The sequence below is a fragment of the Pyxicephalus adspersus genome, chromosome 2, assembly GCF_032062135.1.
Source record: "Pyxicephalus adspersus chromosome 2, UCB_Pads_2.0, whole genome shotgun sequence".
NCBI classification, from domain to species: domain Eukaryota; kingdom Metazoa; phylum Chordata; class Amphibia; order Anura; family Pyxicephalidae; genus Pyxicephalus; species Pyxicephalus adspersus.
This window is the reverse complement of record NC_092859.1, coordinates 69,567,993-69,580,372: the sequence shown is the minus strand read 5'-3', so window position 1 is coordinate 69,580,372 and position 12,380 is coordinate 69,567,993. Positions and strand designations below refer to the sequence as shown.

Below are 12,380 nucleotides of genomic sequence, written 5' to 3'. Positions count from 1 at the left end.
GAAATGCTAACAAGATATCTCTACCAGGCAATATATGGAATATCCCAGTGTTGTTAGTTGTAAAAAAGTGACCTTTGATATTTTTGTTTGCTTTTTTAGGAGTTATAGCTGTAAATATAGTTGATAACAAGGCACCGACACATATAAGATGACCTGCCTCTTCATCAGGTTCAAACAATAATAAATTAGTATGTGGGTTTAAATAAACCTTAGAAGATATCCCCCTTTCAAACATTGCATGGCCATTAGTCAATATGGCAGCGTGGATTTTGTCAACCTTCCACATTTCAGTACATTAGTTCAAAGAGCAATGATGATATAGTTAGGTAACCTAAATTGATCACTGATCTGGCAGAGGAAATAGAATTTAGAGAGTTTGCTGTGGGTTAGTACACTTTGCAGTCTTCATATCTGCTTGCCTGTTTGCTTTTCCTATTGAGTAAGCTTGTTTGTCTTGTGTGTGTGTATGTGTATATGTATATGTGTGTGTGTGTGTGTGTGTGTGTGTGTGTGTGTGTGTGTATAATATATATAATTACACACACATTTACTTTTACATATATATATTTTTACTGAAATCCATTATCCGACCTTTGCATGATAAAGTGACACACACTAAGGAGGACTTTTAGCCATTTCATTTGAGAAGGCTGTCCCTATTTTTGGCTGCTATCTGCCCTGGACATGTTTGTAAAGGAAAGGATAATTTCAGCTACCAGATTAGAATACACTGGCCAAATTTAATCTGGCCACATATTTTGCATGTCAGAACATGGCTACTGAAACAGCTGTTGCTCTGGGAAACAGAGAAATGTTTTAGTAAACAGACCATATATACACTAACAAATATAAAAAAGGTCAGTAAACCTGTCAGTCTTGAAATTGCAACACAATATGGAAAAACGCTGGATTTGACCAGGACAGTTTTTTAACTGGTTTGTTTACTTAACTTCTTTTTGTCTTCGTGATTTAAATGCCAGATAGGTTTTAACTTTTAGAGAAAAATGACAGTTGAATGGCACCGCATTGTGATAGACATTATTTCATTGGGTGTCCCATCTTTTTTTGTACTGCGAGTGGCACATATTAGTGACTTTCTAAGGCTGTGGAGGCCAATAATCTGACACAATTAGACTCCATGATGGTAGCACTGCTCAGAGAGAGAAAGGTGGGTGGTGGTATTACTGCTGCTGCAGAATTAAAGACATGGACAATGAGAGATATATGTAGGCTGCCTTTGCTGACTTCTTCTCAAAATGCTAGTCAAATGGCTCTAACACTAGCATTACACTAGGGAACAATTTTGAAAAACTTTTTTGTTGACTTCAATTTTTAAGCCTATTTACACTAAAGTAGGTATGCTGATTCTGAAAGTGCAGTTAGTTTTCTTCTATCACGTAAGATTTTTTGTCCACCGCTTATATTTGTAAAGGCTATTCATTTACACGCAAACAGTTTGGTCAGAGGTTGTGCACTGCTCTACGTAGTGAATAGGCAAAATTTATTTTTCTACTTACACACGTATTTCCTCTTTCAGATTATGTCTGGCTCTGCTGTTTCTCGTCATAAGTGCCTAAACAACCCTGATTAGTTTGTTACATATGTGGGAGTTTTACCATTACCAGGCAGGGCGAACATCAGCACCTTTATAGAGCAAGCCTATTTGGCATATTTTAAAGTTAAACTTGGTAAACAACATAAGTCTTGGGCCCCTCAAAAGGTGAGCAAATAGTGTGTCAAGGGATTACGGATGTGGACAAAGGGAACATAGGATGCCATTTGGCATACCTATGGTTTGGCGAGAGCCAGGAAATCATTTCAGTGACTGTTACTTTTGTATGGTGAAAACTTCAGGATATACCAAGAAAAATAAATGTAACATAGAGTATCCTGGTTCCAGTGGCTCATTCAGATGAAATCCCAGTGCTGTTTTTCATTACACTACCCTCTCTTGAATAACATGATTATGGTGATGAACTAGATGACAGCAATGATGAAGAGTTTGAAATTGAAAGGGACTGTTCCTAAATGGATTTGATCAGCATGAGTTGAGTGATTTGGCACATGATTTGGGACTATCGAAGAAGGCTTCAGAACTCCTAGCATCAAGACTGTGTGAGAAAAACTTGAAAAAAGAAGGTATTGTACTTTAGAACCAGAGAAATTTCATTTCTGCAGTACTTTAGAACTGAGAGCGCCTTTGTGTATTGTCATAACATACCTGGTTTAATGGAGGAATTGGAAATTCCAATCTATATTTGAATGGTGACTATTCATGGATAGCTCAAAGCGGAGCTTAAAGTGTGTCCTCCTTCACGATGGCAATATATTTGGGTCAGTCCCAATTGGCCATTCAGTTTCTCTTTGTGAAGAATATGTAGACATAAAGAGAGTCATTGAGTTGTTGCAATATCACCAACACAATTGGGTCATCTGTGTTGACCTTAAAATGGTATGCTTCCTTCTTGGTCAGCAACGCGGATACACCAAGTAACCCCGGTATCTGTGCATGTGGGACAGCAGAGCTTGAGAAGCATTGGGTGGAAAGGAATTGGCCTCCATAATCTCCCATAAAACCAGGTGATCTAAACATTCTACATGAGCCACTTGTTGATAGAAAGAATAATATAGTCCCGCCTCTGCACATGTAACTGGGTCTGATGAAGCAGTTGGCTAAAGCTTTGCCTAAATGCTTTTCCTAGCCTGTCATTTAAAAAAATAAATGCCGGTGTGTTTGATGGTCCACAGATTCAGCAGCTCATGAAAGATGAACATTTCATCAGGACAATGTCTGAAGTCAAAAAGAATGCTTGGTTATCATTCAAAGCCATTGTCAACGACAAATAATTACACAGAGATTGTCCAGAAACTCTTGGAGAGCTACTTTTGTACTTTTTTTTTTTTTTTTTTTTTTTTTTTTTTTTTTTTTTTGCTTGGTACATTACTTTTGCTTGGTTGCAATATGAACATCAAGGTGCATTTTCTGCATAGCCATCTTTCTAACTTCACGGAAAACCTTGGTGCAGTCATTAATGAGCAAGGTGAACAATTCCACCAAGATTTGAAGGTCATAGAAGGATGGTATCAGGGTATATGGGATGTACATATGATGGCTGACTATTGTTGAGAGCATCCGGCCAGTTTGTCCTAACACTGAACACTCCAGGAAAAGCTATAAGCGTACATTTTTACCTTAAACCCTTACCCGATTAATTTTCATATTAGGATTTTACTGTAAAAAAAAGTCAGAGTGACAATAAATCCTTTGTATGAACAAAAGAAATTTAAAAAAACCGTACTTATTTATTATACTTATCACGTTATTATTTCAATATTTTTTCATGGTATGTAAAATTTGTATGTTTTTTTGACAAAAATGGAGGGTACCCTGTATTGTAAAAACTGGATGTGATAGCAAAAAACTGGGGTCATTTCTAGATTCACCACCCGAAAAATAGTCAAAAAAGAAGTGTGAGATCTAGCTCAACAAAAAATGCATTCCCCAGTGTTTTTAAAGTACTATTACTATTTCACCAGTTGCGGGCTTCTTAGACACCTAAGAAGCTAGCAATTCCATAAAAGGGTTAGAATAGCAGCTAACATTTTTTCAGTACTATTTTGTTGGCCTTTGCTGACACCTAGGAAAGCTTCTCCCAGGTCTAGCAATTGAAAGTGTCATCTGTTCTGGAGTTGAAATACCAGGTCTTGTGGCTGAGCTTAGAATGCCAGGCCACAGAAGACTTTTTCTATATGCCTCTGCTCAAGTTTGCAAATGTGGTTACTGCTCTGCGGTAGGTGTAGTGTCACTTGCTACACCACTAATGTAAATGCTCCCAAGAAAACAGCCTCCTTCAAATAGTTGTCCTGATACTCACAAAACACTATACATGTTTTCAGTCAAAATATATTTGTGTACAGTTGTCATTAGGAAAAAAAAGGGCCACCTGTTCTGATCAGTGTTGTTTTTGTTAGGACAGAAATAAAAGGAAACTCTCATTCTATTGGCAGATTCAGACAGCTCACTGCCACTTGCTGTCAAATCTGCAGATGCTGGTTCTTTAGGGCAGGCTCAGACCTGCAGCGGGATCCAGTGATCCCGCTCAGTTCCCAGTGACTGGCACCTTACCAGCCACTCAGTGGCTCACGCTGCAGGGCTGGTTCCTAAAAAAAAACAAAAACAGTGTTTGCACATTTGCCAGTAGGTGAAAGTGTGCTTTACTGAACCACTCGCTGCAACCTACAGCATTCTCGGTGACTGCCGCAGGCAGAACTACTTACGATGGTTCACTGGTATAAGGAAGCAGGAACTGAACTGTAACCTCTTTTCAGTTTGAATATAGGCGTAATGGAACCCAGTTGGTCAAAAATATTATTTGTGTTTGAAACAAAGAACTTGTTTATTGTCTAATTTTTTTTCATTTACATTACATTTTTTTTTTTACAAGAATACCCTTCTGTTGCTGCTCACTTTATTTGTCTTTGGCTGAAACTCCATAGGGCAGAAGGTTGAATGTAGAATCTTGCCTTTTACTCATTCTGGTGTGGGTGTGTTCCAAATAGCTAAAACTACAGATTAGTTGCAGTTTGGTAGAAAAATTTGGTACTCGACTGTCTCCAATGCGCCCCTGCTGGCTGCTTTAAGCATTTGTGTTCTTGTCTTCTTTTGCAGGTTTGTGCCATTATTGGAGGAACATTTACTGTAGCTGGGATCCTTGACTCTTGCATTTTCACTGCCTCTGAAGCCTGGAAGAAGATACAACTTGGAAAAATGCAGTAGGAACAGTTCACATTCCTGACATCATCCAAACAACAAGGAAGACTTTAAAAGAATTTTGACTTGGTATTCTTATCATATGTAACAAGGACATAAATACACAATTGATATGTTGGATATGTTGTGACAAGACTTTACTAAATGGGCATTTTAGGAATTTCTAACTATAATATTTAGGGCATACATGACCATACTCCTGGCACTTTTTTAGAAATTTAGAGGAGACCCAGCTTTAATATGATACAAAGTAAGTTGTTTAACATACTTAAACCCATGAACGACTTGAAAATAGTTAAGATCTTGTTATCATAGATAGGTCTGTTCCAACGTTTGAGATACCTAGTTACTTTACAAAAAATAAGCTTTATATTTATTATACAGCTCTTCCACAAAAGTAAACCTTCCTGCAAATGTAAATGTGCCAAGGGACCATAATAAAGGGGAACTCCAGTAATTTGTGTGGGCAGTCTTTAGTGCATTTAGTACTAAAATTATTGCCACCTAACTCCTAGACTTTGTCTTAACACTTATTCCTAGCACACTCTAATAAATGTGACCCTACTTGACTGTGGGGAACACTGCTGTTAGCCTATTTTATTTTTATTTACAGTCATATTGCCTGTATAAATAATATGAAGATTTAGTCTGGAGTTCCTACCTAAACAACAAACAAAGCCTCCGATAAAAGCAGAAAGATGGTGATTCCTGGGGCAGTGATTCCATTGGTTTCATTTACCTGAACCTATTTCATAGATGTTGAGATTAACTGGCTGGTTTTTATCTGAGGCTTCTCACTCAGGTTTTTTTTTTTTTTTGCAGTTTATCCCCATACCTTGTCCTCTTTTAGATCCACCTGTTCACACTTCTAGTTGTGATTTTTCCTACATATACATGGACACTTAGGAAGTTAGCACAGAATAACTTAACAGGTGTCTCCACCCTGTGTAGGCAGAAGGTACTCATCACACTGAGTGAACTGTAGATGTGAAACTTTGGGTTATGATGTTCCTGGACTCCAAAGCACTTTACGATTGTGTCACAGATCTTACCTTAAAGGGACAAAATTAAAGGGTTTCCTAGTTTTCTATTTGCGCACATTACGTCCTACAACCAGCAGGTTCAATAGTTACATCAGCCTTTTAAAATTAAGGTGTTTGTATATTGGTAAATCTATGCAAACCCTTTACAAAAAATCTGAAAATATTTGAGAATATATTTTTGCTGCTTGCTTAACTTATATGTATTTTTTTACATTACAATTTGTAATATAGTTATCATCTACATTTTGGACAGAATGGATTATCTATCCATTTTGTTTTGCATTACCCAGCCCCATGGAGATTATCATTCTTTTTCATCCTAATGGTCCCTCTTCATGTGTTCAGTGCTTGTGGAGGTTTGCCTGGGAGCAAGAAGCAGCACAATTATGCACTTCCAAGAAAAAGCAGCTGCAATCCAGCCACTGTACATATTAACACCTAAGATTGCTTTTTATTGTTTGGAGAACATTGTTTTTTTTATAGTGGCTGACTGAAATGTACTTTATCAGGATGTCTTCTGCTCAAAAGCATCTGGGTTGCAGGAGAAAATATAAAAAACATTCCTTTGTATCAAACAGGCTTCATCACTAGAGGTAGGCATACCGTTTGTGAAGATGGTGTAGCTACATGAGGACCATTTGGAATTTTGGGGCAGATTTTTTTTATATGAAGGTCAGATGGTTCCTGGAAACTCATCTTGTCTTGATAGACATGGAATACAGTTTTTTTTTTTTTTTTTACTTGACCAGTAGATGAATGGTTGGGTCCAAAATTGATCTTGCAAAGGGATCCCTCAGTCAGTCATTTTCTTTGTCTGCCATTGTTTACCAGTTTATGATGTCTCCAGAACAGTAATAAATACAGCACTTTTACTAGAATGCTATTTAGGGATGTAAAGTTATTTTTGTTTACAACCAACGTAAAGGGGCCAATGATCCTGCTTTCAGGCAACGAAGCCTGATAAATAATGGGTATCTCATTGATCTTATCATACTTTTATTTAGTCTTGGCTCTTCCTATGCATGTAGCACATAGTAAACTTATGGGATAAGTAAATCATATAGTGCTTCCTCAAATACTTCTAAAAGAGGTTGTTTTCCAAATCCCCTGTTGAAAATTCAGCATCAATAACATTTAACACTGCTTATATGGCTAAATAGAATCCGTTTTATCAGGCTTTGGAGAAACACAATTAACCTGTGACCAGTTATGATTTGTGGACATATTTTTGTGTAAACAATACCTAGGGTAGTTTTAGTGCCATTTGTCATTCTTTTTTTTACCAAAATAACATGTTAATTTGTCCTTTGAACACGGCGGATATTTTTTGAGGTAATCAGAATTGTCTGATACTTCTCTAAGCTCTGAGTAGTCCTTTTCTGCATCTTACAATGTATCCAAAATTGATAAAGGAAACAACTATTGTTTTCAGATGACTTGTTAACAGTAAGAACAAACAGAAACCCATGGTTTGTTTATTGATATAGAGTGCATACCCCTAACATGTGAGTTTGTACATCTTTGTCACTGATAGGCCAGTAGTAAATCTGGACAAGGTTTGCAGAAATAATTTAGGAGGAATGAGGTGCCTAAATTTTCAGGCTACAGTCTATAAAAGGCAAAATAGTAGGTTGCAAACATGACAGTGTAGATGTACATTTACATCTTACAATTTTATATAAGACAAAATATAAATTCAAGAGTGTCACTTAATTCTGAAGCATAGCCTCAGGATCTTAAAAATCTAAAGATCTTGATCTTTATTAAAGATGAAATATGTATTCAAGGTTTGAGTAAAGGAATAAATGTCTCCCATTTATCAAATATATCAGACATTACTTTGCATCAATACCAATTATGTGGCTGATTTATTAAAGAACATTTTTACTTTGCAAAGTGATTTTTTTATATATTAGAGAACCGTTACAAATTCACGTTGTGCTGAATACCCAATCACATTTAGGGCATTCAAAAATATTTACTTTCCCATGATTGAATGATAGAAGTCAGCACAGATTTACCTATTTTACTAAGCTAGGTCGAAAATTCAGTTGCAAAGTCAACATTTTCTCCTTTAGCAAATCGGCCTTAATGTGTAAATTTAGCAATAATGAAGGATGAGTTAGGGAAAGAAATGCAGATATGTAAAAAATTTACATAACTGTACATAATATTATTACTCATTCCTGTCTTGGCTCCTAATGGATATATACAGTAGACAGTAGTCTATGGACTGTGAGCTTTGCTGTATTTGGTTACTCAAAGTTTTTAATGTTGAGCTTGGTATGGTAAAGGTCTGTTACTTACCAAGAAAAAAACAATCCTGTCATGTACTTACATAGAGTTACAATGTAGTAGTATTAGTAGTAGTAGTCTCTTTGGGTAAAATGTTTTTTCTGCCTTTTAGGACACATTAGTAACACTTTATAGGATCACAGGTCACAGCATCATCTGTCCATAGAAACAAGGGCTATCCTCAGAAACATAAATCCGCCATTTTATTCTGGAATGTCCATAGAAGGCATCCCAAGTGCATCCTCTTGGCAATGTATCCAGGGTTTAGACTGCGATTTTTGTCATTGTAGCTGTATTCTATATTAGGGGCCGGCTTGCTGCTAGTCAGATGTTCTATCTATAGCCTTGTTGTATTTAATTACATATCTAAAAGAGGCAGGCGACACCAAGGTTCGTATTTACTAAACAGCCATGTTGCAGACATCTGCCAACACTACAGGATGACCCACAGTCTCACTTGAATGAGCTCAGCTTGTCATATAGCATTCCACCCTCCGGAAGCCAAGTATAACTTGTTAAGAGCAAACAGAGCTTAGCCTGTCTTTCAACAAGTCTGTCATAACTGCCAAAAATGGCACATTACATATAAGCAAGATAGCAAGTGCCCTGCAGTATGAAATCATTTGGATGTTGTGTGCCAACAGTATCTCATTAACAGATACTGCAACACAATATTACATTAGTGTCAGCTGTGCAGTAAGATTGCATTGAGATTGTAGATATGGATATGAAAGAGTTTATGTGAAGGCAAAAACCACCTTACCAAATAGGTAATAATTCATCGATCTAGTTTTGAGATTAACACAACCACATAGCTATAACCACATGCCACATAGTCCAATCGGGTAGAAAAAAACGTTTACAGTTACTGAATACAGTAATACCCTCCCTTCACCCTCTATCTAGTCTATTTCTCTGCTTACTCTGCCCTTACCTCCTATCGGGATGCTGCTTGTTAAGAAATTTGCATGCAGAACACCGGATAGGAAGAGCTAGGTCTGTAAATGCTGATTCAAAGCACAAGTCAGGCACTTACACTAGTTGCAAAAAAATGTCTTTTTTATCTGCCTGGCGTTCAGCGTAATATGAGAATATTACAATAACTGCAGTGACATTTGCACCATGTATGGTGTACATTTGCTTGTATCATCAAACAGGCATGTGTTGCAGGAGATTTTGTTGGTTAGAAAATAGTTGTCTAATTTTTGATAACTATCTGCCATTAATGCAGAGATAAAATCTGTCATCATATGGTACTGATATATAGGCTGTAACTTAAGTTACCTCACAGGCACCAAATATTGAATGTGCATGTTAGATGAATGGAATTGTGTAAATTTCTTATTATCTCACTTTTTAGGCTGCTGTTCTTAACAAAAGGCAATTTTAAAACATGAACACTAATTCTCAGCCTATAATATATCCAGACAAGTTACATATATATTGTAATAGATTCTCATTCTTCTATTTCCGAGATAGAACTGGAATAAGCTGTAATTTATACTGTTTTCAAATAGATTATGCTACGGTATGTATTGTCAAATATGGGAAGGACTTCTATGAAGGGTCTATGACCTGGTTACAAACTGACTGTTACATGTTTACAAGTTGTTTGTTTTGTTAAATACTACAGCGCTTTGCTGTATGCTATATTGAAATGTTTTTTTTTCAGCAACAAAAAAACTCACTTTAGTAGTAATTTCTGACATATTAATATCATGGAGCTTTAATGTGACTATTTACTACAATACTGTTTTTTACAGGTGGCTTCCAGCTCTAGACAAATTAGGGAGTTACGAGACCCATTTCTCCATGCTACTAATTAGGACCATAGTAATGGACATTTGGAATTGTATCTCCACCTTTATTGCTCCACAGAAATGAATCAGATTTTATTAGTTACATGTTTTTAAAAAAGTAACTTTTAATTGCCAAGGTCAGCACAAATTAGGAAATTTAATGAAAGCAGTTTTTCCTTGGTCATTTATTAAGGTTGTATTAAAGGAAGAGTGTCTGAATCAGTGGTGCACTTTTCAGTGCATCACTCAAAAGTATAAACATAAAATTTGCTTTAATGCTAAACCATTTTATCCTTGTTGCTTTAAAATCTGATTACCTTTTTCTGATTCTTTTATTCTGCTTTAACACAAACCAATGCTAAGTGATAGTTAGCACCTTGTGAAAAAACGAAGGAGATTATTTTGCTTTCATGTTTGTTTGTTTTTTTAACCCAGTTTAGCTGGTTTGGAGTAAAATGTGGGCTATTTTAGGTATAAATCAGGTGTGCTAGGCATTTTGGTGATATGGTTTATTTTTGTGCTACATATTCATAGAGATGAAGGATGTTTGAACTAGTGTGTTAATTAAATCAAGGTGTCACGTTTTATCTACCTCTTAGATGTTAGTGTTCTATTTACTCTGTTTTATGCATTCCCACTCCACCAAATATTGCCCTTTAATCCACAAAATTAGATTGAATCTAGCTGATCAATTTCTTTAAATCTCTAAATATACTGAGGGGAGGGGTCACCCAATGGGTCCACATTGCTGTCTGTGATTATAACTTGTAGATTTGCCCACCCTGTGTTTACTTTGCTAGGCTGAACTTGGGTTTTACATGAGCTACCATTGTAGTGTACCTTCATCTTTTTATTTATATATATATATATATATATATATATATATATATATATATATCCCTCCACAGAGTATAACACAAACCAGATGACACAGCATTGCTTTGCATCTTCAAGAAGTTCTTAAGTTCTTCCATTTTCTTTAGGAATATATTGTTTTGCCAGTAGTACATTTGTTGCAAAGCTGAGCCTGGTTTGGAAAAAGCTATAGGAAGATTGGGACAAAGGTGCCCCAGTACTATACAATCCAAAATATCTATTGGATGAATACATCTTATCTCTTATCCCACTCCTATCTATAAATCCCAGAGTTTTACTTTTGTCCATATTTTTGTAATAAATTGCAAAATGTATGTATTTTAAAAAGGGTTTTCAATTACCAGTCTTCGGCTGGTGACTGCAGGATGAAATTTTAAGGTTTTTTTCGATTGAACCTTGTCTGCTAGTTACAGAAGTCCCCAAGCTATGGGTTGATAAGAACCCCAGAGACAGCTGGATGGCACTGATCATTACCTACAAAGCAGAACCAGACATTTCTTTACTATGCCACATACTGCTTCTGGGTCAATGACTCAGTGAGCAGATTCTTCTATTCACTAGAACCATTTTAGACCAAACAAGCATATATTAGCTACTCCAGTCATGTATGTGTGACTCAATAGCTAGATATTGGAGCCAGGTCACTTTACCTGCTTTCTAGTTTTATCTAGCTTACGTTTCTGTCAGTCAAGTCAGCCAATCAACCAAGTAGGTTAGAAAAATTTGGTAGCCAGTTGGACCAGCGCTTGAGGACAATTCTAAGGAAACTTACGGTCTGATTTGCCATTTAATAGATAATCATCATCTTTGGACCCACAATTACAGTAAAAATATTGAAATGTGATATAACCCCATGAGAGTCATTTCTTCATGAAGGCAGGCTGTAAAAAAAAATAAAAAAAGTGCCCAGTGTTACAAGGCCACTGTTAATATTCAGCTCTTTAGATTTGCTGTGCACTGTGATTCTTCCTGTCGGCTCATACATCCCATAGTGATATATGGACTGGTGGGAGGATTAAGCCTGCAATGGAGGAACAGGTGTTCTTCACATATAGAACTGTGGAATATATACAGCAGCTGAGGAGCAGCTTTTCCCGTGAGCTGCTAGAATTATGTTAACTCGTTAGGTATGTTAACTCTTCTACAGACTACCTTAAATCAAGGGATCTCTAAAGCAAGTGAATAACTTTCATTAAACTGGTTTGTGCAAAACTATGTATGAATAAAATATAATACATAATAAATAAATTGAGGCACATTGGAGGTTAAGAGAAAAGGCCTGTGTCGTGCTATGAGCATGTTAATATATGGATAAAAGTATTTTGAGATCATTCAGAAAAAAATGCAATTAGTTAACCTGATTTTTACCTGCTATGAACAAACTGCTTTCTAATTCTCATCGACTTGTATGAAAATAAAATACGTTCTAATGGAAAAAAAGTCTTTCTAATGTAGACTTTTATGTCTCTTGTCAGTAATCCCGTAGAAGATGATTGTGATGTTGGTGCCTGCATTTGATTTTTAGGCAGGTAACATATATCATTCGAATAATACAAATGTTACATTTCCATTTATGCATTTCTGTGGAAATATTTA

The 12,380-nt window shown here is 36.3% G+C and overlaps 1 protein-coding gene across 1 annotated transcript in view; it reads left to right on the top strand.

Moving 5' to 3' along the window:
• The window catches only part of ERGIC1 (endoplasmic reticulum-golgi intermediate compartment 1), a 63,715-nt gene extending 51,719 nt beyond the window's left edge, over positions 1–11,996 (top strand). Inside the window, exon 10 of the mRNA XM_072400949.1 lies at positions 4,670–11,996. Coding sequence (XP_072257050.1) covers positions 4,670–4,777 — 108 coding nt within the window. The 3' untranslated portion in view covers positions 4,778–11,996. The remainder of the gene's footprint in view (positions 1–4,669) is intronic.
• The last annotated feature ends 384 nt before the right edge of the window (positions 11,997–12,380 follow it).